The sequence below is a fragment of the Molothrus aeneus genome, chromosome 3 (genome assembly GCF_037042795.1).
Source record: "Molothrus aeneus isolate 106 chromosome 3, BPBGC_Maene_1.0, whole genome shotgun sequence".
NCBI classification, from domain to species: Eukaryota; Metazoa; Chordata; class Aves; order Passeriformes; family Icteridae; genus Molothrus; species Molothrus aeneus.
The window spans coordinates 2,360,426-2,386,813 of record NC_089648.1 but is presented as its reverse complement, the minus strand read 5'-3'; the positions used below and the strand labels follow the sequence as shown (position 1 = coordinate 2,386,813).

Here is a 26,388-nt window from a genome sequence, read left to right as displayed (position 1 = left end):
ATGTCCTTCCTCAGGGACTGGGTTTTATTTTTAGCACCAATTTCCTTCAAATCTCCACTAAAATCAATTCATAATTCTGCCAATCAAAAATCCCTGTGATTTCAAAATGCAGACATGATGGAGGATATGAATTCTGAAACTATAATGGGAAAACAGATGATTACCTCTATGCTGCAAATGTGTATAATGGCATAAAATCACAGGAAATTGAAGAGAAAAAAAATCCACAGGCTTTTCCTCTGTGTCTCATAAGGAATAGCTAAGAAGTTAAAATAGCCTGAAGAAACTAAAACCACTCTCATGGCACAATTTCAGGGACAGAAATGGCCTCTGACAACACTCTTTGAAGTGTCTTTGGGGGCTGTTACAATCTTCCCATCTAGGTACAACCTGACAACTCCGTGTGTGCTGCCAGGAGATGCAGAGGGCTTGGATAACGAAACACTCTGTGCATGAGCAAACATGGAAAATTTACAGCCTTTTTATCCCTGCCTGGTCCCAGGGAGCTCTTGCAGCCTTCAGAGGGCTCTTGTTAGTGTTGTTGAAGTGGAGGAGAAGGGCAACACTCACGTTGGACACCACTGTGATGAAGGCATGGGCGATGAGGAAGGGCAGCGTCTCGGGGGTGCCGTACTCAAAGCAATCCTTCATCAGGGAAAGGCCATTCTTGCCACAGAACAGACACACGTAACGCAGCAAGTGCAGGGGCACCTCCACATCCTGCCAAGAGGCAAAAACCAGCACAGGAATCAGCACCACATCGTCCAGACATCGAGGAAATTCAAAAGCTGCATGAGTGTAACACAGATTTATAGAACGTGGTTAAATTTCTAGGAAATGTTCTATTTAAAAGTGGACAACTTACATTCATATCACAGAACGCCCCTAATATATTGCTTTCTTGAGCAGAAATATCCTGTTTAAAGAAAAAATTAAAATTAACTCAAGCAATAAAAACACATTTATAGAACAAAAAAACCAACTGCCATTTACCAGGTATCACAGTCAACAATAAAAAACCCAAATTCCTCATACAGAGAAGACAGAAACTCAAGCTTTGCTCCACTTCTCCACTGCAAAACAGACTTTTCCAAACTTCTTACCTCTTTTAATAGATATAAATACACAAATATACTTAAGAGAAGATTTCAGCAGAGTCTGGATGAACAAATTATTCTTCAATCCCACCCCTGTTCAGATCACCCATTTTTTCAACAGGAGTATGGCCAAGGGCACAGTCTGTCACACCAGCCTGAGAAACACAGAACAGAACCAATCCAGGCACTTTGGAATGCATCTTCTAATAAAGATGAGACACATATGCAAACATCTGAATTCAGATGAACTGCAGGACATCCTACATGTAATGACTGAAAGGGTTAAAATGTCAAAATATTCACTGCCATTTAATTTCAACTCCTACATTTTTATATATAACAAAACACCTTGTACAAAATAAATGCCAGACTTTCACAGAAGTGAGTGAAGTGAAGAAGGGGAAAGAATTCTATCACCCTATCACTCTGTTAGCTACTTGCTGCAACAAGAAATCTCATTTTCTAGAAGCACTAAACTTAAAATGGTTGAGGAAAATAGCTTTTCTTTTTAATGTCCACAACATCCACTTGTTGGGCAGTACAGAGAGGGAAGTTTCTTTATTAGGGCTGTAATATATTGTGGGTTTCATGCACTTGCTAGGGGCAAAAGGGCACTGGAGGTACAAAAAGTGGCTGTAAAACCCAACATTGCCATGGATACTTGTAGGTAAAGCCACACATTGCTCTTCTTCTCATCCCTCCATGGCAAACACCCAGTATTGATAGTCACAAATTGAATGCAAGTTTAAAGTTAAGTTTTTAAATGAAATTTCCTGAATATATTTTAAATAGCTGTGTAGGAGTAATCTTAGAACTGTACCAGAGGATGCTGGAGGCAAGCAATTTTGGATGGATTAAGTGTGATACAAACATTTTGAATTATTCAATATGCTCATATTATAGCTAAGCATCTCTTTTCTTTTTTTCTTCTGCTGAACTCTAAGTCACGCCTGAACTCGTGATACTCTACCAGTTATTTTTAAATCAGCTTTGAAGGCAGTAGGTGGTATGTTTTTAAGCAGCAAGAAAAGGTGTTCAGTGCTCCGCTCATGAAAAGTGCAGAAATGGTGTGAGAAATTTCATTAGTTTCCTTGAAAAAACAAGAGATTTGTTGTCAAGTGAGCTGCAGTTCTTCGAATGCAGAAATCCCAAACTCACAGAGCGCTGCTGCACGAGTCCTGCAAAGCTTGGAAAAGGCTGCTCTGAGAGACTGAGTCTGGAAATGTGACTCCTGCTCTTGCAGATGGGAAACACAACAGGCTGAAGTTCCTTACTCTCCTCCTTTTGCTCTTTTCAATTGTATGAGGAAATTAGAGAATTCCTCATATGGCATTAAAACCAACCATGAGTTCAGGAGAATCCAGAGCAGCTTTCCAGGATCTTGACCTGGAGAAAAGCTGGAGAGGGACTTTGAGAAAGGCAGGCAGGGATAGTGCTGTCCCAAAGCCACACAGCAAAAAGAAAAGGGGGAATGGCTTCAAAGTGCCAGAGGACAGGGCTAGATCTGGGATTAGGATGAAATCCTTCCCTGGGAGGTGGGCAGGCCCTGGCACAGGTGCCCAGAGGAGCTGGGGCTGCCCCTGGATCCCTGGCAGTGCCCAGGCTGGATGGGGCTTGGAGCAGCCTGGGACAGTGAAGGTGTCCCCAGGCAGGGGATGGGATGGGATGGGATGAGCTTTAAGGTGCCTTCCAAACATTCCATAATAAAATGCACTGGCTGAGGTCTGACTGGACACAACCTGGGCAGAAAGCACACATCTTCCAAGAAAATATCTCCTTGAGAGGGAGAAGCAGAGAGCACAAGACCCCAAAGAGCTGGGGACTGCAGCTAGAGGCACCTCAACAACTGATGTTGTTTCCTCTTTCATTTCATCCTGCCAAGATCTGTTAAATGGTCAGGGAACTCCCTTCAGATCCTTTGTTCATTCTGAGACAGTGCAAAGTTCAGGAGTGCACTTCACATTGCTGCTTCTTTCTCTGCAGGATTTTAAGAGCTTCCTTTTATAAATTCTTTTTTTCCCTCCTCTGAAGTGCCCATTCCAGGTATTTCACTTGCTGCACTAAGAATGAAAAGGATAGGGCATACAGTTATAAACCACCCTGTATGCATGGGATAAAAATATCCCATAAAGAAAAAAAAATAATTTCAAAGTTTGAAATGAACATTCCTCAAAAAACCAACCATATTTTTAAAAATACTCCGAGTTAAATTTGTTTAGGATGAAAAATAGACATAAATACCCCTCTGGGCACCAAAAATATTGCTGAATTTCAAGAGAGGTGTGTACATGGCTCCTCTGGATACCAACCAGGCTGTTGTGGTCTTCACTCTCACTTTAGAGATGTTGTAAGGGACTAAAACAATTCTTAGCCCACGTCATTAAAGGAAAGATCTGCATGATCCTACAGGTAGAGGCACCTTTCTGACTCCAACCAATCTTGCTTTGCTGGTCATTTTCATCCAGCTTCATGAACTCCTGAAGAAGGGAAACCTCCTGCTTCCACATGAATGTTTTCCTTCTCCAGCAGACAGCCCAGTGTCCAAAGGCTTTGGCCAGCAGCTGAGAAGGGATCACACTTCAAGGATTGTCTGCTGCCATTAAGAACAAAGCCCCTGGAGGTGTCTTGGAGCAAAGGACAAGGGAAATATATTGACCACTAATTGTTACTGTGGGAAAGCCTCACGGTGGGAATTCCTAAATGGCAGCCTAAGAGGCAGCCTAGGCACGGCAAAACCTTCATGGATGAACATAAATCCAATGGAGTTACGTTCAATAACTCCATGAAATTGTCAAAGTTCACCTCGAGAATCTAATACAAGGAATTTCTGAAGTCAGTCAGAGTGGAGACTGGAATCTGTTCTGGATCAGCACATTTCCCTTTTTCCAGGGCAAAGGAAATGTTTGGTGGGAGAGGGAGAGCTACACCAGCTTCTACCAATAATTTTTTTGCAGATTTAGGCTGTTCAGGATCTGTTTAACTTACAAGTATAACTAATGGACTCAAAGCAGAGATTTTTTTATTTTAGGATCTCTTGAGGACTGAAACCAAGCCTGATTTAAAGCAGGAAGTGCTCTTATTACTGGGACTAATAACTTTCTCAGTTCAGCTAAGACGTGCTCCAGACTGAAATCCAAAATTAAATTCTAGACTTCAGCGAGTCACTCATGGGAGCAGAAAGTTTTGACATGAAAACAGCAGAATAACAGAATCCTACTGCTTCCTAGATACAGAAAATATCAGTTTGTAAGAAAAATTATTGATGCTGGGACCTTTTAGAAGCAAAATTTGAAAATCTCCCCCCCTAAAAAAAAGGTATACAAATATGGCAGGCTGGCACACCTCCATAATCCTGACCAAAACACACAAAGTCTAGCAGAAAGGAAAAGAAAAATTCCCTTACCTGCCTGTACCTCAGGGCAGTGGTTTTCTTCCCAGCTCCCCCTTAAGTTGTGTTTTTAGGCTAGCTAATGAATGCATTTGATAATTCAAGTGATGTATAAGAGATGATAGATGTATTATTACATTTATACCTATATCCATTAGTATGTCTGGAGTGCTGGGCATCATCACAGTACAGCAAGCTACAACAGATCTGGGTCTAAATCACTCCCAGGCTGCACACCAAGGGAAAAGAAATCCCATCAGGCACCTGAGATCTCCTTTTGATCGTTTGGAAGTGAAATTCAAAGAGAAGGGAAAAATACATGAAATAGCAATTTAAAAGAAGGACGTGTGATAGTCCACAGAGAAGCTGCTCCAGAATTGTTCATTCCACATTCCTCTGAAGCCAGTCCCAGTACATGTCCCACAGGAGTGCAGAGGATAAATCAATTCACTTTATATCTGTACAGATACACTCCAAACTACCTCTGTTAACTTATGCCCATATGGTTTGGAGAAGAGCAAGAACCAAAATCCAGCCCACCTAAAAAACCTGCTGTGTAGGGGGTTTTAACTCCATTTCCTGTCAGACAGGGCAGCATCCATTCCATCAGAACTGATCAGCTGTTGTGACCACCCTAACTCACATCATTATATCTGACTCAGCATCTTCTCATTTTGGACTTAAGTTTATAAAGCAAATTTCAACCCTCAGGGCTCCAGTGAGCTCCCACAACTCTCTAAATATAAAATAAAAGGAGTGGGTGAGCTGCACTTTAATTCCCCACTCTGACTTTCTCAGAAGTTTGTTGGATAAAAGCTTTTCCTATATAGTGAAATGTACATCTAATTTGCATACAAATATTGTAAAATAACTCTTCACTTGTTATTAGACTACCACAAGTTGGATCAAAAGCCAACCATCCCAAAAACATGGTGTTTCCACTAGGAAAGGCTAACACCACCATATTTATTTCAGAAACTGTGAATTAAACATGGCAGGATTTTGGAATTAATTTTTTTAAGAGGAAAATCAGGGAAAATGTGAATGGCAGCTATATCAAATATCAGAGAGAAAAATCAGCACCTGGAACAAAGCAATCTGTGTTGATCTCAGCTATTCCAGTCAATTAACTAGCTGTTCTAACAAGTTTGGTCTTGCACAAAGTTTAGTTTATCAAGTTTTGCTTCTAGAACCACAGATTGGAAAGAAAAATTAGTAAACTATTCATGGGTTACCTTCTGGAGGAAAGGCTTTGCTCTAGTCCCCTTTTGGCCTACCTGTTATTTAAACAGCACAATAATTCAGTGTACAGTTCCAGCCAGCTCTTATCAATATATTACCTATAACAATTAAGCACAGTTTAAAGAAGGTAGAAGAGGATGCATATATTCAGAAAGTTTCTCTGAAAAGCTCTACTGAAGGAGAGCTGCATGCGCCCATCCTGAGTGAAAGCAACAAACTCCAATCTGCTCATTAATGACAACAATTAACCTTTCACCAAGACACACACAAAGAGAAGCTATACCTCTATTGTGGGGTGAGTATTATGCTTATAAGCTGTGTACAGAGGAAACTGAATCTGAAAGATTTTTGCCACACACAGCAGCAGCTTCTCCTTCTCATCAGTGCTCCACAAGCTGAAAGGCTCCGTGCTCTTGGAGGGCTCCTCCTCGCCCAGGATACAAGTTCTTGCAGAATCAAACTTGTTCTCTAGAGGCTTTTGTCCATTTTCTTCTTGGTGAGACTCTCTCTCTACATTCAGGGGCTCATCAGCATGGTGACTCTGCTCTGGCCATGTTGGATCTATATGAATAGTGCAATGTTTACAGAGCTGGTCCCTCAGAGCTTGCACTTGGGCAATCACTAAGTTAATCAGCGCACAAACTACTTGGTTAAAGATCTCCAAATGTTTATACTCCTTGAAACAGCACAAACATTGTCTGTAAGAAAAGAGAAAAAAAATAAATGAATAAAAATTCCTACAGTTCAAACCAGGCGGGTACTTAACCAAGAGAACTCTTGGCATTAAAACATTTTAAACAACAAGTTATTTGACAGAATCATAAAATGAAGGAAATCCAAATGAAACGGACTCTACCCAGCAGCAAGTGGGAGTCACAGAACCCTCCTTAAGCCTTGAGAACATCCCATTATTTCCAAATGCTTACCCAAACTATGAAGTCCCTGTTATCACTTAGCAGCTGGTACAGCAAGTAAAATACAGAAAAAAAGCCTTGTGGGCAAGGTCACTGTGCTACTGAAGAAGTCACATTTTTCAGTCTGTTTCTGACTCCATTTCCTCATCAGGCTTTCTCTGCTGCTCTTTAGTGCAATAAATCATCCTGACATTCGTGTCAGCTGTGTAAGAACTCCTTATTGTTATTTTCAAATCAACAGGGCTGCAAAGTAATTTTATTTTTAATGGAGTATTCAAGTCCACTTCCTTTATCTGCATGTGGATGGTGATCCCATGCACACTGATACCCTCTATCCATCTAGGAAAAGGCAGCTCAAGTATCTTCAGTACCTTCTTCACTTGGCAGGCTCAGAGATTATTCCCCTGCTTATCTACTGACCAACTGTAAATTGCAAAGAACAAGAGGGGAAAACATGCCTTTGACAATATCATTAAAAAATCAATTAAATCATCAAGTTCAAAAGCTCTAATGTGAGTCTAGTTGTGGGTAAGGACTAACTGTGGATGCCAAAGAGATTGTGGGTGCATAAACCCCTGAGGTAGGTACCTAAACCTCTTGTCTGGGAACTGCTGCTTCTTCCACACAAACCAGCACCTCCCTCATTCTGACAAAAAAGGTGGAGGATATTCCTGCAGAAGGATTTAAATCCTGGAGAGCACAGCCCAGAAAGCCATCACTGCACTGGCCTTACTCCCTGGAGAGCAAAATGAAGGCTAGGTGCTTGTGACAGACTCTGGGAGAGGGACTCTGCCCCTTCTGACTCCAACTCCACCACACCAAGTTACTGCTACACAAACTGGGAGCTGGCTTGCAGCAGACATCTTCTCCATCACCTGTCAGACACAGAACAGTGGGCTCCACTCCACAACCAGAGCTCTCAGATATTAAAATAATACAAAAATCACATGGACCACTTGGAAAAGAAATCAGTAGGCAAAAGACAGGGCAAGAAATCCTCAGTACATAGCAATTTTTTTCTCTGCAAACACAGCATTTAATTTAGAGACTGGGATTAATAAATTATAATTTTTAGGGGGGGAAAAAAAAAATCAAGAGAACCCAGAGCTATGACAGGTAGAGGGTGCTGCCTCTCTTGATGGAACACAAACATGCCCTTGAGCAACAGCTCTTAAAGCACATACTTTCTGAATACAGGTATTTATTTTCTTCAGTGGCTTAGACCAAAAGGTAACATTCAGGATTCCCTCATTTCAGCACAGATACAGTGACTAAAGCACCTAAACCCCTTTGTTCCATTTGTACAGGGAAGAAAAAACCCTTTAATATTGTGTAAATGGAGTTTCACCCATGTGAAAAACATTCTTGTCGTTTACTTGGAAATGCATTTTCATGTTAACAAATGACAACAAGGCACTGCAGGCAAAACCCAGTGTATCCTCAAGCATTTATCCTGGGGGAAAATGATGTTCAAAAGTCCATCACTTATGCCTACAAATTACTGCCCCACTTAAGAGCAACAAATCATCCTCAATAACAATGAAAACAGCCTGGTGAAGACTTGTCACATACTGGAGAATTCTTTTCCAAGACAGGTATGTGCAAAACTTCTCAAGTCTTCCTCTTCTTCAAGTTGGAATGTGGAAGAAGAGCTCCACCAAAAATTGAGGAGATCAATAAAAAATGAGGATGTTACTTCTTTGACCATAACAAATTCCAGAAGAAAAGTAAAATGGAGAGACTCCACACACATGGAAGAAAAAGGTGCTCTTGAGGAGCAGTCACCAAGTGATCTTCTGAAGGAAAGCAGAGATTTCAACTGCAGACAACAAAGTCAAAAGCAGTTCTTAAGGAAGGCCTCAAACCCAAAACCAGCAGAACTCTCAAAAGCCCATTTGGCAGAGCAGAGACAGGACATGAAATTAAATTATCAACTAAAACTCCTTTCTGTGGCCTCTTTGTTAGACTCTCCTTTCACCAGCCCAAGGACTGCTCTCCAGGCTCTTCCAGTATGAAGCCATTACATATGGAAGGCAACAAGGAAGCCAGAAGAAAATAAAGAGTTAAATATTATCCAATCTTTGGGTTTTTTCTTCAGGTTGGATTTGTCAAGCTGTAGAACAGAACAAAACCCTGAACAGATGATGGCCTGGAAAACTGGGTTGCAATTGTTCTCTGACAAACTTGGCATCTAGGACCTGTCAAGAAATGTCAGGAGTCTGGTTCCCATGCCTGCTGTTTATTTTGATTGAAAAATTCCTTCTCTGTGTCTAAAAGCACATGGAAGAAGAAAATCAACTTGGTTTGTAATTTTTGGACAAAATGAGGAAGAGGAGGTTTCCTACATTCACAGGTATCCAAAATGTGACATTCCATTTTTTTTTTTTCTTTTGGAGTCTTCTAAATACCCAACTGGTATTTTCCAATTTATCCTTCATGCTTTTCCCAATATTACTTATGATTCAGTTTGGTCTTAAAACTGCTGCTGAACACTAAATCCCAAACACCTTCACTGTAGATTCTTTCTAAAAAGTAATATCCATACACTTCCTTGTGTTGGAAAAAAATAAGCAGTTGTGAAATAATTTATCATTCTATCATAATGTAATTATATCATTACTTTAAAGAAACAAGCTCAAAACAACAGGAATTTAAATACTAGATTAAAAGGAATAATGTAATTTAAGACAAAAACATGCAAAGCATTTTCAGTATCATAGCTACTAAACTATGGGCTGCAATCCTTCATCACCTGGACTCAGAGTATCAGAACATGGAGAAAAATTTAACATGATGGTTCCATTCAGTCACTTTTTCTTAAATTCTTCTTACCCTACCCTGCCTTTCAGAAGATGGTCCCAAAGTTTCATGTTAAAGCAGCAAGACACCTTGTTTGTCACCACGAGAGAGCAGTTGGGTTTTCTACACAATTATTACAGCATCCAGAACACCAACTGCATTCAAAACATGCTTTTCCCAAAATGCACTGGGTAACGAGTTTGTTTTTATTTCCTAAGTACTAAAACAGTCTTTATTCTCCAGGTATCACTTAGCTACACATTAATAATTTGCTAATTCTAAGCACTCTACTGTATTTTAAAAAGGGAAAGCTGCTGTTGAGAGTCAGCATCCTCAGCATTCAAACTCAATCCAAAATTACCTTTGTGTCCATGAATTGATGTAAGCAAATATCTTGAGGGCATGTTCCTTTCTGAGCTGCACAGCATCACCACCTTCAATGTCTGATACTAAAGAAAACAAAAACATAAACACATCAACAAAACATTAACACATTTTCTAGGAGGAAAAAAACCCAACGTGCACTTGCTCTGTTATTAGAAACTGCCTTTGACAGCACAGAAAATAAATACTTTACTGAAATACAAACTTGTAGATTTGGTTAACAAGGTTTGGATGCAGGTGACTTGGAAACTCAAAGTGCACAATGTTCTTGAATACTGCTCCAAAGGTTTGTGACTGAAAACAGACCCTTCTTGTAATTCTATTTTTATCAAATATTCCTCATAAGCTTTACTGGGAACTCCTGATCCATGTGCACTTTCAAGTATGAACTTTGAACAACTTTACTCATTAACCAGACACCTTGGGTTTGATCTTTTGTTTTGCTGGGTTTTTTCTTCCCCCAGATTTTTAAGTGCCTGCATTTTGAGATGACCCTGAGACCTCCACTTCCTTCTCCTGATCAGATAAAGACTGAGAAAAACAAGCAAACAAATAAAACCTAAACCACAACAGAACTGTCAAGATTAGAACAATGTGCTGTGTACATATAAGGTTATTTCAGACTGAGCTGATGATCCTTGCTTTCACATACAGACACATCTATCATGACATTTAACCATAATGAATCACTAATTGGCAAAATGATAAAGGCTCACCACATTTGTTACACAGGAAACCAGAACAGTTCTGTACCGAGTTCAAACCCCAAATGCTTCACTGAGGGATTATCAAATGTCCCACTTCCCTCCAAAAATGCTTCTGCACTCCAATGAGGCAAACATCAGTAAGGCCAAGCTCCACTTAGGCAGGACCTGATGATATCCCAGGGCACTGGATTCTGCCTCCTGGCCACACAGCTTTCCCCAGCCACCAGTGCACAATTCCTGCTTCCTCCCTGTCCTGAATCTCCAAACATTTGTACAATTATCTAATTGCTACACAAATCAAGGTCAGCACTCCTTTGAAGTGGATCTTTGCATTTATATCACATCTAAGTTCTCATCTCCAACGTTTCACATGGAATTTCAGGTATTACACTCTCACATATCCACTCCACAAGCAAACTTTGTGGGAAAGGCTCTCCAACAGCACTGAGCTCTTCAGCATCCCTATGCCACCCTCAGCCCTGCAAGTCCTGTGTGATCCATCCATGCAGGTTCCCAAAAGCTAAAGCTAATGAAACTCTGTGGGCATGGATCAGAAAGCAAAGCTCAGAAGAAAACCACTTCACAGAATACTCACACTGAACAAACACTTCGGATTTCTTTGAAATAAGGTGAAATAAGGACATCACATATGCACACACATCCACATTTCCATACATATGCATACATACAAATAAAAACTATCCAAAAAGCAGCCTCTGAGCAGGACACCATCAAACTTTAAAAACCACTTTTCTGTCTCACTCCTAGAAGGCTCTGAAGATCCTACACAACACTGGACAAAGCTCAAGATGGAGAAGCAGGCTAGAAGATGGGAATCACTCAGTATCACCTTTTATTTTCAACACCACAAATCAGCAGGACAGTTAACTCTCTGAGAGCCAAAGCACAGCACTGAAGAAACCAAGAACTCCATCACACAATTTAGGTCAAGCTTACCACAAAAGACAGATCTTTAGCTATAGATAGTATCTATAAAAAAAAGCCACCAAAAAAACCCTGCCCAGCATCAAAGCTTCATAAAACCTCTGTTTTCCCAATTTTGTGAGCATTGTTTCACTAAGATTAATTCCTTCAAACTTGACAGAAAACCTTGTTGACAATTTAGTAGCAACAAAGGTGATTTTACCTTGTAGGATCTTACACATACATTTCTAACACTTCCCTCACCCCCACATGACCCCACTCTTACAACCAGGAGTAGCTCCAACTCACAGAGCAGCCTTTTCATTGCAGAAGTTTGAATCTCTCCTAAATTTCCCTCTTTGAGATTATAAAGAACTGAAAGTTAAGCAAACTGGGTCTTTAAAAGCTACAACTGCCATGTAAAGAAGACAGAATAGAGAAGTTATGGAAATACTGAGACTAATGCCAAACTTATAAAAAATAGGGAGGTGTTTGCACAAGCTGGAGAACCTGTTATTTTACTGTTTATGCATTCTACATCTCACACACTGACCAACTTCTACTGGTCCTATTTATTAATCACTGCAAATTAATACAGTGGCTACAGAGGTGATTTCCCTTCGGGTTTCTGTGCCTAGAAACAATGCTGGGTTTATTCCTGAACAGGCAGGAGGCTCCATGCAGGAGGAACCACAGGAGGCTGCAGTTTTCCATGGAGCTTAGCTAAGTCTGTGGCACTACCAACAGGGGCAGTGACACACGTGGCAGGGCTTCTCCTCCTGGACTTCAGCTCCAGGTCTCTTTTGTTCTTCAGCAGAAATTATCTTGTTCAGTTAATTTGTGTCCTCACAACCAAAATGTCAGTCTTAGGCCTTCCAGTTCCTCTGAGTATCAGCTCTGTGGATGCTCTTGACTTACACCACCTCTCCTTAGGGGCACATGCAGCTCCAAGTACAGATGCAATTGGTTCTGAAGCATTTCAAAGATTTTTTTCATTGAGGAAAGTACAGATGGAAAAGCAATAGGAACAAATGCACTCACTGTCATTCCTGGGCATTTTCTGATTTCTGTCAGCTCTGTAAGAACTTCCTTGCTGCATGATTTCACTTCCAAATGATGATGTCTGCCTCTCCTTTTAAATCAGTTCTCTTGTACCTTGAAGGGGCCAGTAGTTAAACCAGACTTTAGGAGTAAAGCCTGTCCTTTACTCTCTGCCATGCCTCAGAAGCTCCTCAATCTGCTGCCTCCCCACTTCCTCACACTTGCACTGTTTCAAATCCAGCAGCACCAAGCATGTCAAACTTCTCCAAAACCAACTACTGCACCAAGGCTCCATCCTGCAAATGGATGTGGTAGCCAAGATTCCTTGCTGGTTTCACAGCTGGGACAGTGATTCCCACAGAACGCACCGAGTTACCATGTGTCCTTTCAGAGCTGCCAGAGGGCTCTCATCATGAACAAGAGCTGCTGAGGTGTGCTCCAGAGCTTTCCAGCCAGGCATTGCAGGGTCTCTGAGTTTGTGTCTCAGCAGGGGCACTCCCATCCTAGGCTCAGCTCCTTCGTGCCTGCAGTGGCTGCTTCTTCCTCCAGGCACTCACAAGGCAGCAATGTTAGAGATGCTCTCCTTCCCTACCTCTGAGCTCAGCTTTCTTCTCCTTCCTTAGATTTGTTCTACCAACTCTTACTTTACTCAGTTAAAGCCTCTTAGACCTTTCCACCCTCGAGTCCTTCCTTTTCCCTCTTCCATTCCATGCACACAGACACCTTCCCCCAGCACCAGATCCAATTTCACAACCACCCAGTTCGAGCCCACACTACAACATCTGTACCATTATTTCCCACAGCATCAGCATTCCTGCAGGAACCCCTGGGAACTGCACACACCCAACTGGCCAATCCAGCTGAAATCTGCCCACATTCCTGGTGGCTTTGGAAGCCATGGAACACTCAGGCTGGCACCTTGGCAGCAGGGGAAGCTGGCAAGGGAAGTGTGAGGAATGTCAGGCTGGGAGAAGTAAACACCTTTGGAGTAAGCAGAGCTGTAAAATTGCCCCACCCCACCTGGAGCAGCTTCACCCCAACATTGCTCATCTGTGGGCAGAGATGTGGTCACTATTAGAGTCTCAAAACACCAGAATATTGAAGGCTTTAAACACACAGAACTAACCAGCAGAAAGAAGGAAAACTAGGATGCAGGTAAATTCCAGCTAAATCTATTCTACCAATATAATGCAGGAAATGGGGTCTTTCCACATACTGGCAAGGGCTCATTTCACTGAGGAGTCACAAGATGGTTTAGAGAACTTTTTATCACATTAAAACCACAGAACAAAAAGCTTAGCTCAGAACTAACCTGACTTAACATCTTCTAGTGTATAAGTTTTCAGATATTCTTAAAAAAAGAAACCAAAACAGACTGACTTGAAGTGTAATTGTTTATTCAAGCAGCTGATGAGAAGCCAAAACACACCATGGTCAAAGTAAAAATTTAAAACATTTCATATTAAAAATTAAAAAAAGATAATTTCCTTGCTGTTTCCCCAATCTCCTGTTTTACTTGGCTAGCTCTGAATGAAAACTTGGGTGATTTACCTAATCTCTCACTGAAGAGTGATTTGCTAAAAGTGTGTTACAGTACTACAAACAACACAAGCTCCTCAACTCAGAAAAACCCCTATAAATAAATTGACTACACCAAGAAAACAACAGAAGATGAGAAAAACACAAATCAACTGCAAAGAACCAGGCAATACAATTTCAAAATACAACTGTGGCCAAAGGAAGCTAAGCTCCTGGGTGCATTTTTAGCAAGAACTTGGGAGCTAGAGGAACACACTGTAATTAGACCTCAAGGACAACCATCATGCTGGACTTGTGGGGAATATCTTATATCCAAAGGTCACTTATCATAACAAGTACAAAATCAAATGGCAAGCAAAGAGAATCCTTTTCAAAAGCACACTTCCTCTACTTTCAGCAACATAACAGAGTCAAAAGTACATAATTCAACACTCTTCTAAGACCTGTAACTCTAATTTCTCCACATTCCAAACTGTGACGAGGGCCAGTTGCATATGGATTGTGCTCCCTCCCCCAAGCCTCACCTGGCATCAGCTTTACATGGGAAAGACCAGATCCCTTGGAGAATGAACATTACTATCAGGAATTGGTCATTGATACAGAAGAACCAGAGGAAATGAGGCACACACTAAACAAAACAGCACTAGGAGCAATAATACTAATCTGGAAAGAAACCTGTATGTGCATATATATATATAAAATGTATAACTTTTTGTGTGAGTACCATGTGCCCAGCACATTTTTTTCAATGCATTGAGGTGTTTCCAGTGATTAGGAGGGGGTTTCTTTTGCTTAGGACCAACAGCATGTAAGATGATAGCCACAGCGTTCAGCACCTCCCATTCCCTTTCTACTTTCACGTAGCAGAATTACTATTTTTATTATACAGAATTCATGGCTGCCTTAAATTGATTCTCCAGAGCTCTTCCCAACCTTTATGGAGCCATCCTTGATAAGTGTTTAATAGGACAGGGTCAGCTTCAAGTTCAACTGCCCAAACTTCCTACAACTTTTCAGTGAGGATAACGTTTTCTTTCTACCTCTCAGTCTCTGTACAAAAAGCATCCCAGAATACTCACTAGATACACATAATCAAAGAGAAACACAAGTGCACAACGTACTAGAAAACACAGAAAGTTAATTCTTTGGTATTAGAAACACTTGTTCAAATGCCAGGAACAATGAGATCTGTAACCCCAAACTCTAGCACAATAAAATTCCATAATAATGGCCTGGTTAAGGTGCTTGAGTGCCTTTAATGCTACCTTGATCACTCACCACACCACCAGAGCATTACAGATACCTACAACATCTCCATCCCATAACACACCTCAATTCATTTCAAGTCTACATCAAACTCTAAACTTCTTCTATTTATAAATATTACACCTTGGTAAATAGATGGCTTTCCAGCAACTTTTTGACCTATGAAGTATACAAATATTAAACAAAAAGACAACATAATGGCTTAAAAGACAGGAATTAGCAACTTTAAGAGTCTCATTTCCCTAGAAAAAACCAAAATGTGATCGTGTCAGACACAAACTTTTGAACAAAGGCAATTTCAACAAAACTAGCAAAGGTTTGCAAGTCTAAGCAATACTGTGTTCTTAGGAATGGAAATACAGGAGCTACTCAGAAGAACAAGGAAAAAGCAGTTTCAGCTGGTGTCCCAACATCATCTGCTGGTTATTCAGCACCTGAGTAACTCCTCACTCCCTGAGATCAGAAGGAGCTGAGGAGTTTTAATTCAGTATTCCAGTGCACAGCACAGTTACACAAAGAGCACAATCAGGCTGGGTATGTTCACCAACCAAACAGCACTTCCAAGGTAAAACTTCACCAGAACAAATCAGCTGAGCTCAGGTAACTGCTGCCTTTATCTTCTGCTCCTCTGCAAACACCAACAAGTTCTCTTTCAATCTCTCCCTTCCCATCCCACCTCCCTGTGCTCTCCAGCAAACACCTGTCCTCCTTTAATCATCACAAGGTAATGCACTCTGGAGCAAAGCAGCAGCAGCTGGCTCTGGGCAGCTGTGTGCAATTTAACAATTGGCACCCTGCAGGAGTGATGTCACCCTGAGGTGTTCATCATGCTAGGCCACGCTTGCTTTGGGTTGAATTGCCCCCTTTAGAATGGCTGCAGATGTCCACCTAAACATAAAAAATCCTTCTTGAGAGCATCTTAAGACTTCCACCTTCTCAAAGAGAACTTGCCACAGCCACTGGTCCCAGGAGCAGTTCCACATTGTTTAAATACAGTCAAATGCCAGTTATCAGCCAATACCCAGATTTTCTCAGCACACTGGAGCTGGTGCTACCCAGAACCACCTGTTGTCATTATAGTGCAAGAGTTCTATTATCATTTCATTGCAAGGGTTCCATGCTACCAGAGTTTTGTACCTCCTTGATGTTTCTCATAGGCAGCTCCTCTAGGCACTGACTCTTCCTCATCCTCACAGTAACCAACTAACTCCAGTTTCTCTCAACCAACCTATCTACTCTTTTATAACACTCTTCTTATTGGCTACAGCTGTGGCCTCTTAACATCAGGCCTGCTCCTAATCCTTAATAATTGGCTCAACTGCAACTCTTTAGGGGGTAAGATTGCTTTCTATATTATCTTTATTTACTTCTGTTCTATCCCCCTAGAACCACCCTAGTGAACCACAATCTAAATAAACTCTCAGATACAGCATCTCAAGCATAGGACAGCTGAGCTGCAGCATGAGCCAGGCCAGGTCTAGCAGCAGCACTGCACCTTGCACACAAAGCCCAGCCTAAGTTACTACACTGTGTAACCTCACTTCTGCCACTCAGGGAGCACAGCTCCAAGTTCAGCAACACTGAATCCACACATGCTGACAGCAGCACCCTGGCCATGGTAAGGTGGGAATGTGAAATACATAATTGATAGTTATGATTAATGCTGATGTATTAATTGATGTAATGATTAATACATAATACATAACTGAGGCTGGGTAATGCCAGTGACTGAGTAACCAGCAGTATCCCATGCAGCACTGAGTGGCATGGATACAGAGGAGATTCCCATCACGGGTTCAGGGAGCAGAAGGAGCTTCCATCAGTTAAACACTGTGTAATGCACATGTGGCCTTTCTGATCAAACACCAGGAGGAAATGGGTTAGAGCAGCTTGGGGGATATCTGCCTGGGAATGGAATTCACCAGGCCAAACTGCTCTGGCTCTGCTGGCCCAAGAGGATTGACCAGGAGTCTCCACATTGTCCTTTTCACACCCCCAGCTTCTGAGAGGGTTCCTGGGCCCAGCACAGCAGGAATGCACAAAGCTGCTCCTGGCCAGTGGGATGTCCAGGCTGCTGCATTTCCATGGAAGGCTGGCAGCACAGCAGGGCTGAGCCTGGGTCCAGCAGCGTTCCTCAGCACTGCTGCCATGTCACTCATGAGTCCATGGAAGGATCTGTGGGATCCCTGCACTGCACCTCCTAATGCTTCTGTTATCTTGGGATTCCCTGCAGCCAAGATATTGCAGTCCTCTCTCTCCAGGGAAAGGTAGGTTACATATTAGTAAGGAAAAAAAAAACCCACAAAGTAATTTCAAAGCATCTATGCCACTCACTGGAGTTAAAAAAAAAATAAATAAAAAGAAAAAGTAGCAGTCAATTTCAGAGTCCTGTTTTAACTCAGTGTTGTGAATTGCCTTTGACTCCAAGACAACATGTTACAATTCTGGGAGGGCTGTGTTTTTTTCTTTGTATTGAAGTTGTCATAGTTCCTCTTTCAATTAAGAAAAAACCCAACAAAACAAAATAAAAAAAAAAAACCAGCTCAATTTAGGCAGTATTTCCACAATCATGTCTGCCTGACATCACCAAAACACATACTAGATGTGGAAAGTCAGGCTGCCCATCATAATATTTTGACAACAGCCACTGCAAGTTTCTCAAGGAATCAGCGCAGGATTGGACAAGTGCTGCATAATTTGAGCATTTCCCAGCATATCACTAATTATCCCAAGGTGAATTTCCAAGCTAGGGCTGACAGTGTCAATGCCAAAACTACTGCTCAGATAAAGGACTGCTCGCCTTCAGTTTACAAGAGAGCTCCTGCATTCTTTCCTTTCAATAACATAATGTATCAGTACTTGAATGACTCTGGGTTTGAGTCATTTTCTCTAATACTCCAGTTCTGAACTTCTTTTTAAATACTACTTTAAGGTGAAGACACAGAACTCCGTCTATCAAACTACTTCATAAGTAGAACAAAGATTTAATTGCACGAACGAGGTTCCAAAAACTGAAGAGGTTTTCTATCAGTTTTAATTAAAAGTAGCAAGGAATGCAAAAATTAAAATACCTACTCCAGGAAGCATTCTATTTTCAAGAGAGAACTTTGCAAATTAGTTCAGCTGTACTACTTGGCACGCTGTGAATCAGTTTCAGACAACAAGAGCAGCTTTCCCCCACAACCAGAAAGAAAAGGCCCAGGACTGAGCCACCCTGGCCCAGAGGAAGCAACAGATGAGCAGTAGATTTACAACAAAAGCATGTAATGACTGTGCTCCAGGTTTCAGGGACAAAATCTGTGAGAGACAAATATGATTAATTCATTTCTCACAGAGGATATTTAAGGCTCCTTAAACAAGGAGATGAGAGGTAAATGGGCAATGGGTTGTTATCCTCAATGGAGCTTCAGGCAATTCATTGAAAGCCCAGGAAGAGCTTGCTCAGCATTTGAACTCCAAGGCTTTATTTGTTTCCAGCAGCACAGGTGCAAGCTACACTCATTCAGAAAGGACAATAAAATTCTGAGAAAGGACAGGCTAGCAATGAAGTCAACTTCTGTCTCCCAACTTTCAGATAGACACTCAAATTTCACATTCCTTTGTGCCAGATAATCTGTATTTAGTAATTCTTTCAAACACATGCTGTATTAGGTAATTTATTGGCTAAAACAATTATATAATTTTTAAAAGCTGATAGGTTAAAAGAAATAAGATAAATAAGAGATGGCTGAAGGCAATGCACAGGGTCCATAGAAGCATATCCAAGAGAGCAGTTAAGTTTCATGACAAGCATCCCCCACGACCAGAAAATGTATTTACAGGTGCCATGTTGATATAAACAAATGTTCTTACAGGTCTCTGATCAGCAAGTACAGCTCTGGCTACACTGAGGTCAAGTCACTCTGGAAAGAGTCAAACTGCACTGTTGCTCAGACCCATGGAGTTTCCAAAACACTGATGGAAATTGATTTCAATTTCTCATCAGTTTGATCAGACTGCATCTACTCTAAATATTATAGATCCAGCTCTGACACTTAGGACTTGAAATACACTGGCACAAGTTTCACTTTATATTTAAAGGAAAAAAGCAGCTCAGGGGGAAAAATAGTTCAACCCCAAGTAAAGCAGCAACAGTTAACAGTTATTCACTGTGAAAGAAGCCAGAGACCAGGCAATACAGACAAGGATTTACTGCACTCGCCCTCCTTCAGCTAAGCAGAACTTCCTTTTATCAAGCTTTTGAGCTCACACTGCCCAGTGCTATCCCACAGCAGATCCAAGAAGCAAAAATAAATATTTCAGTCTCTCCTATCAGCTGTTGCCTGTGAGCCCAGAGTGCAACCCCAGCACAGCCCTCCAGTCAGGAGCCAGGAGCCTGCCAAGGGTGGGTGGGCTGTGCTCCACAAGCCCTCCACACACAGAGCCCACCTCCCAAATTCCTCAGCAGATACGGATGCTCTGGCCCCTCTAAAGCTCTTCTGGAGCTGCCCCACTGTCCATTTCCAGCACTGCTCACAGCTTCTCCTAGCAGAGCACAGATGTGAAAGCGCTGTCAGTTTTGTTGATGCCCACAGAGTTTAGAATTAAATTTGAAGACGAGATTTGCAAAGTACAGAGACTACAGGCAGAAAAGTACTCTGAAAAACACCAGTTTTTCAGTTCACACCCACTTAAAAGTAATTGCACTGTTGGTGAAAATCATGGGTTTTTTATGAAGAATTCAATAATTACGTGTCACAGAATAATAAATAGGATACTGAACACTTCCTGAATATGAAATTCTTGCTAAAAATTATCAAATGCCCACAAAATGAGCCAAGCAGCACAACAGAAAAATAAAGACAATGAGTGTTGAACAACACAGCATAAAGCATGTTTCTATACACAATTACACAGATTAAAAACTCTCAGGTGGAAGTCAGTGCAATGAATTGGAGGTTTCTTCAATGTGTGCAAAGTGTGAAAAAAGGCAAAAAAAGTTTTGCCCCTCATTCCTTGATGGGAACCAATGATCTGCAGGGATTCTGATCTAGAAACAGGTCTCAATTGACATGAGTTTCTCAAGTCTTATTCACAGCCCTTCTACAAATTAGCTGAAGAAAGGTCAAGTCCCAAAGGTGCATTTTCCACAAGGATTTTTTCTGACAAGTTCCTACTTCTTCCCCCAGTTGTTGCAGCACTAAATCTCATGAGCAGTTCTAAGCTCACTGTCCACCGGACGTACTGGACCCGAACAACTCCAGAAATAAAACTTTACAAACCTCCAACAAGCTGGATATTTTTCCTACATGTTAAGAACACCACAGAAATCCTCACAGTTGCATACCTGTGTTTAGCATTCAGATTGCAAATCAATTCCCATGCCAGGAAAGGAACAAAGTGGAAAGAACGGCTTCTCACCTCTTCACATTTTCAAGAAATTGCCAATTTGCTGCACAAAATGAAAGAAGAAATCACCTCAATATAAGCTTAAATGGCAGAAATTAAATGGCCACGACTCTGTTTAATTGCAGCATGCTGTTACTACAAGCAGCACTGAGTAATCAGCACAACCACTTGCTCCTGAGGATGGGAAGAATCTTTTTCACATTGTCCCAGCATCCAGACAACTACAAAGGTGTAGCTTGGCCTGCAGAAATCCCTATTAGCTACCTGAAAAAACTCAGAGAAGAAAACAGATGAAATGAAAGGAACCAAGAAGTAAACATTGCTCTTCCCTCCCAATCACTAAAATGCCAAATCACAGCCTGCTCATCACTTGGACACAGAACACAATTCCAGGATTTGCTTTTCTGACTCAATGTGAGTTGAGCACAGAAAGATGGAAGCAAACTGCAGTGAGATGGAGAAATCAACTAAGGAAGGAATTAAAACCTCTAACATACAAAGTCTGTATTAGCAATAACACAGGAGAAAAAGAAGCAAAAGGAATTCGATGAATTAAAGGAATGGGTGAGGCTCATAACACCCTGAAGTGTCTCCTGGCACACAAAATCAATCTCCCAAAGCCAAGGCATCACCTCCAGGGCAGGCCAAGGGAAATGGAGCCAGGTCTGCTCCCCAAAATCCTGTCCCCTGAACCCCAGAGTGACAGGGCCTGAGCACCCACCATGGCCCACGACACCCTGCACCACTTGTGCACCCAAGGACAGCTCCACGAGCTGCTCTGGCAGAACCAACACCAACACCGCCCAGAGAGCCTAAAGCACACGGCCTTGGATTTGGCTCAGGAACTGCTCGGGACTTGGGGGACTTGTGAGCTCCCCTTAGGGAGGGAAAGCAATGCAGCAACAAACACTCCAAAAGAATGATCCAACAGGAAGATTTCCTCCATAGGAAGCATGATGAATTCAAGTTCTACACTGATCAAGTCTCTTTTGGACATGAAGCAAGGGATGCTTTTCTTTCCCTTTCTTGCTTTCTTCAGTTTCCTTGAACTTATCCCCTGACTACTCTACAGTGCTAGAACCTTGTGGCTTTAAGGATATGATTCCAAGTACTTATCCCACAGAAGATTTCCCTGTGTAGAAAGAGAAGCATCTCAGTAAATACACCTCAGTGCTGTGTAACTCACACCAAAACTCAGCAGAACAGGATTTATGTAACTCAAATTCAGCATCACTGATCAAGTGGTCTGAGCTACGAGAAGGAACCAGTTTGCAGCAGCCTGAACAGGAAAAGTCTCAGGACAAAATCATTCCTGATCACATCAAATAACATGAACCAAAATAATTGTACAGAACAAAAGCTGAAATATCTTTCCAAAAATAGAAGCCTTTTAGCTATTAAAGTCACAGAGCTTTTCCTTCCATTACTTTACAAACAAACCAACTTTGTCTTGGTGCCACCTTCCCTTTCACTTTAGAAAGTTCACAATTAGTGAGGATACAAGTTTCCCCTTCCATTTTTCCCTCTGTTTACTTCAGCTCATTTGGAGTAGCACTTCACAGTCCATAACTGCAATTTGGCAATGCTGCTACAAAGAAAAGGTTATTTTCATTTTCCTTTAGGCCTGGTTGCTCATTGCCTTAGAAAGGGTCAAACACAAACATGAAAAAATGACTGAATTTCAGTGTTATAAACAAGTGACTTTCTTTTCTTCAACAGGAGGGGAAGTTACCCCAATAAATCCTCCATAACATCTCTGCAGAGATTCTGAACATGGAAATATCACTTAAGGGGAAAAAAGATGAATCTTTTAAAAAAAGAAAAAAAAAGAAGAAAGAAAAAAGCCATGCAACAGAGACAACTTCTACAGTTTTGCACAAGAGGAATCATCAAAGAGCCAAATGAAACATTAGATCTGCACAAAACACCAGAGCAATCAATCCTGAAGTTTACAGGTAACCACAGAACAAGTGAGAGCCGCTCTTGGAGACCAAGTGATGTTAATGATGCAATAGTTGTAATAATTTTATAGCACATCCTCAATATCTGAGTCCTCACAACATAAAATATTGATCCTCTCCAGATCCCAAGGAGCAAACTGAATGCTGCAATGCTTTGGAACACAATTTCTCACCTACCTCAAAGTAAACATACCCTCAACACAACCTCCAAGACTACTCTCTGTACTCCCTCCATGCCAGAACAGCATGACAAGGAGTCAAGCCAAGAATCTCCAGCATCCAAATTCAGGGCTATCCTGAAACTACACAAACAGTCAAGCACTCCAGCACCTCAAGTGTTTTATGGACCTGATCACTCTGGGAGCAGTTCTGCAGACAGTGATAACAGAGAGAAAAACAACAGTGTGAGTCCACATTCATCTCCTATGCTTCAGTAAACTGGGGGGGTTGTTTTGGGTTGGTCCTTGGGGGTTTTTTATTCTTCTGGTTTACTAAAGAGAAAACATAAGGAGAATAATAGCCTGCAAGCTGGTGTACTAGAATAACATCTAGAAGGCTCTAATCATCAGTATGAACTGATTTTACAAGATTTCAGAGCTGACTGGGAAAAAAAAATGGGCTGAAGAGGTAGTAATTGAAAAAAGTGAAGCAGAATGCTGGGAAGAAAACAAACTTTGTTCCCAGAAACCAAGAACTGGGAATAACTGAGGCCTACCAAGGTAACCTAAAACCACAGCTGCCACTACATAATAAAACCTATTTTTCCATGTTGTAATCTTTGTTTCTTACTTTTATAAAACCCAAGCCAAACAAGAAGAACAAACCAAACCTAAACCAAAATCATCTACAGGGTTTTAAGTCAACACACATCAAGATGAGCTGCAGTCCCAAAGGGAAGCCTCGTAGCAACCGAGCTGAGCTGGGCTCTCTGGGACACCCCACGGCCAGGACTGGGGGACACTGACTCAGGACAGGCCTGGGAACCACACTGGCACTTCCAGCTAGGAAGAGGCACCCCAGGACAGCCCTGCACCCAGCAAACACTCAGCACTGAGCACCACATCCCCAACACCTGCAGTGAAGGCTCCACAGGGATGGCGTGGATCTCCAGGCAGCTCAAACCATGCCCATGGCTCTCGTGGGACACAGCAACCTGCACAACTCCTGTGAGACCTGAGACAGCCAAACCCACCTGTGAGGTTCCATTTCTGGGTTTCCTGGCTCACTTTGGGGCTGAGATTATCTGGGTATCCGTGCAGTGCCTAACACAACAGAGCTGTCCTGATCAGGGCCTCTGGACAGCACAGAAATGTAAATACTACTCAAGAACAAGTGAAACTCAATATAAACCCTCCAGGACTGACAAGAGCTGGCATCCAAAGAAACCAAGGAATGCAAAGTGTATCAGGGTTCATTTTGGGATACAGAATGCTGTAGATTAACACAAAAGCACAGAATGTCCTCAATGCACTTTTGCTGTAAAATTTGTGCACATTTAAATGAGCCCCTATAATTAATGCTGTGAGAATCTGTTCTTAAGCCTTTTGCAAATAAGTGGCCTTATCTTAAAAAGCAGCCCATTGTGTCTTCCCTTTTTTTCCTTCTATTAAAGGCTACTAAAAATGTTTATATTGTGGAAGATTAATTAAAGAAACATCAGACTCTTTATAGACTTTACTCCTATTAAACCCTGCCTGGGATAATGTAAATGATGCTAAGAAACCTACAGTGAGAAATTAAGACTGTTTGCTGTGATTGAACAGATTGTCTTATAGTGCAAAAACTCCTCTAAAGTCTGGACATTTCATAGGGGAATTTACATTTTATCAAGTTCCTGGATCTAATCATAACTTGAAATTACTACTTCTCAGGAAATAACTTCAAGATCAGGGAATTTACTGGGTTGAACATGCAGATCAAATGCTGAAAATCAAGATGCTGCAAGAGAAGAAAAAGAAATATACACAAAAGAAATATATACAAAAACCCCAGCACTGCTGATTTTGCCCACAGAATATTGCCTGCTTCTCATGCTTAAGCACAGCAATGTATGTTAAATACCTACATGCATACTCACATTCTGGCCAAAATAATAATCTTACCAATCCACAGGTGTCCAGTTCAGCAGCTCAGGCAGCCCCTGAGTGCCAGAGCCAGGACCACTGACTGCCTGTGACAAAATCAGGAGCTGGAGTGCTCCCAGGACATAACCCTGGGCCTCCCCAAAGGTCACTGCTGGACAGAACGCCCAGCTCTGCACAGTTAGGGGCTGTGGGTTAACCCTGGGGCAGTCTGCCGTGGGGCTAACACACTCCTAATGCAAATGTGTCTGTTTGGGGGCAGAGCTGCTCAGTTTCACCCTTCTGCCACCCCTCAGCTGGGAACTTCCTGGGCAGGAAAAGGGAGCTTCCCACGTGTTCCTTCCCAAGCACCACTGAGGGCTGCTGTCACTCCCCTCTCCAAGTCACCTGCAATGCAACTGACACCAAATCCCAGTTTGTAAACATCACAGCAAATGATGACAAAGGCCAGTGTATGGCCGTGTAAAAATGTTTGGTTCAGCAAGAAAATTCCAAAAGGAAGGAGATGCTGTTCCCTGGGCCTCTCTGGAAACCCTGCTTGGGGAGCTCAGGTGCAGAGCTGATCCCAACTGCTCCGTGGGCAGCAAAGGAAGCTGCTGGCAGCCTGTGCCTCGCACATTTCGGCCATGACCTCATTCTTTACTACCACTTTTCACTTCTGTTGCAGGGTTTCAAAAACCAAAGCTTGACATCAGTTTTGCACTATGTACCTTTCATTATTACTTAAGGAACGCAAAGAACTCAGCTGAAGTTAGAAAAGAAACCATCCCTTCCTCACAACTCAGTGTCATCCAGTGAGAAGGGAGCACCATCACACGTCTTTGTATCCAAACACACACACACCAAACAGTTCTGCTGATTTACAGTGGGCTTCTTTCTCTGAAGGGAAGACCAAACCTAATGTCACTTAAGCAGCATATTTTGAAATTAACTACAGAGCTGCAGTAGTGCAGAATTTTCCTAATGAAGTTTGACTTTTAAAGACATATTTCCTTCTACTTAATAGCAGAGATATATCTTATATAATGCAGAACCATTAAATTATCCATACTCCAGTTTTATATAAATATATATCTACATTAAAAAAGAATTGTTAAAGTGATTGAAGACATTGCTTTATCTGTAGGGAGATATCTATCTTCATCAATCCCAATTACCTTAAAACATCTGCAAAAATCAATTCATACTGGAATTTCAGAGATTCCTTGAAATATCAAATTTAATGCTACATTTTCCTATTTGATCATACCAATCCAAATCAAGTTTAAGCAATGATTACTTATCAATCCATCCAAAGCAAGCGAAGTTTTCTCTTCCAACAAGCAGCTGTCATCATATACAATTAATAAGTTACTCTTATTTTGAACCTACTGTTTAAATAACCATTTGGTGTGTAATATCGACATAATCTCATTTAATCCAGCCTCTGAACTCTCTCAGAAGTTACTTTTACACCTACATTTTTACTTCTCAAATGAAACGCTGGCCATCACTGAACACCCTCTTTCCCCAGCAAGAAAGAGGCCAACATTGAACTCCTGTAGGATCCTAGGGAAGAACAAACAGCACATGGAAGTGGGCCTCAGAAGAGTGAAGACAACTCTACCCAAGCCCTGTCCTAGGCAGCATTCTGTGCTCCACTCTGCTGGAACAGGAT

The 26,388-nt window shown here is 41.6% G+C and overlaps 1 protein-coding gene across 1 annotated transcript in view; it reads right to left on the bottom strand.

The window, feature by feature from the left end:
- Positions 1-26,388, bottom strand: part of USP34 (ubiquitin specific peptidase 34) — a 118,835-nt gene that overhangs the window by 91,438 nt on the left and 1,009 nt on the right. The window contains exons 2-5 of the mRNA XM_066546024.1: positions 9,802-9,889; positions 6,011-6,425; positions 866-916; positions 571-720 (exon numbers count right to left, since the gene is read on the bottom strand). Of these exons, the coding sequence (XP_066402121.1) occupies positions 571-720; positions 866-916; positions 6,011-6,425; positions 9,802-9,889 (704 nt within the window). The remainder of the gene's footprint in view (positions 1-570; positions 721-865; positions 917-6,010; positions 6,426-9,801; positions 9,890-26,388) is intronic.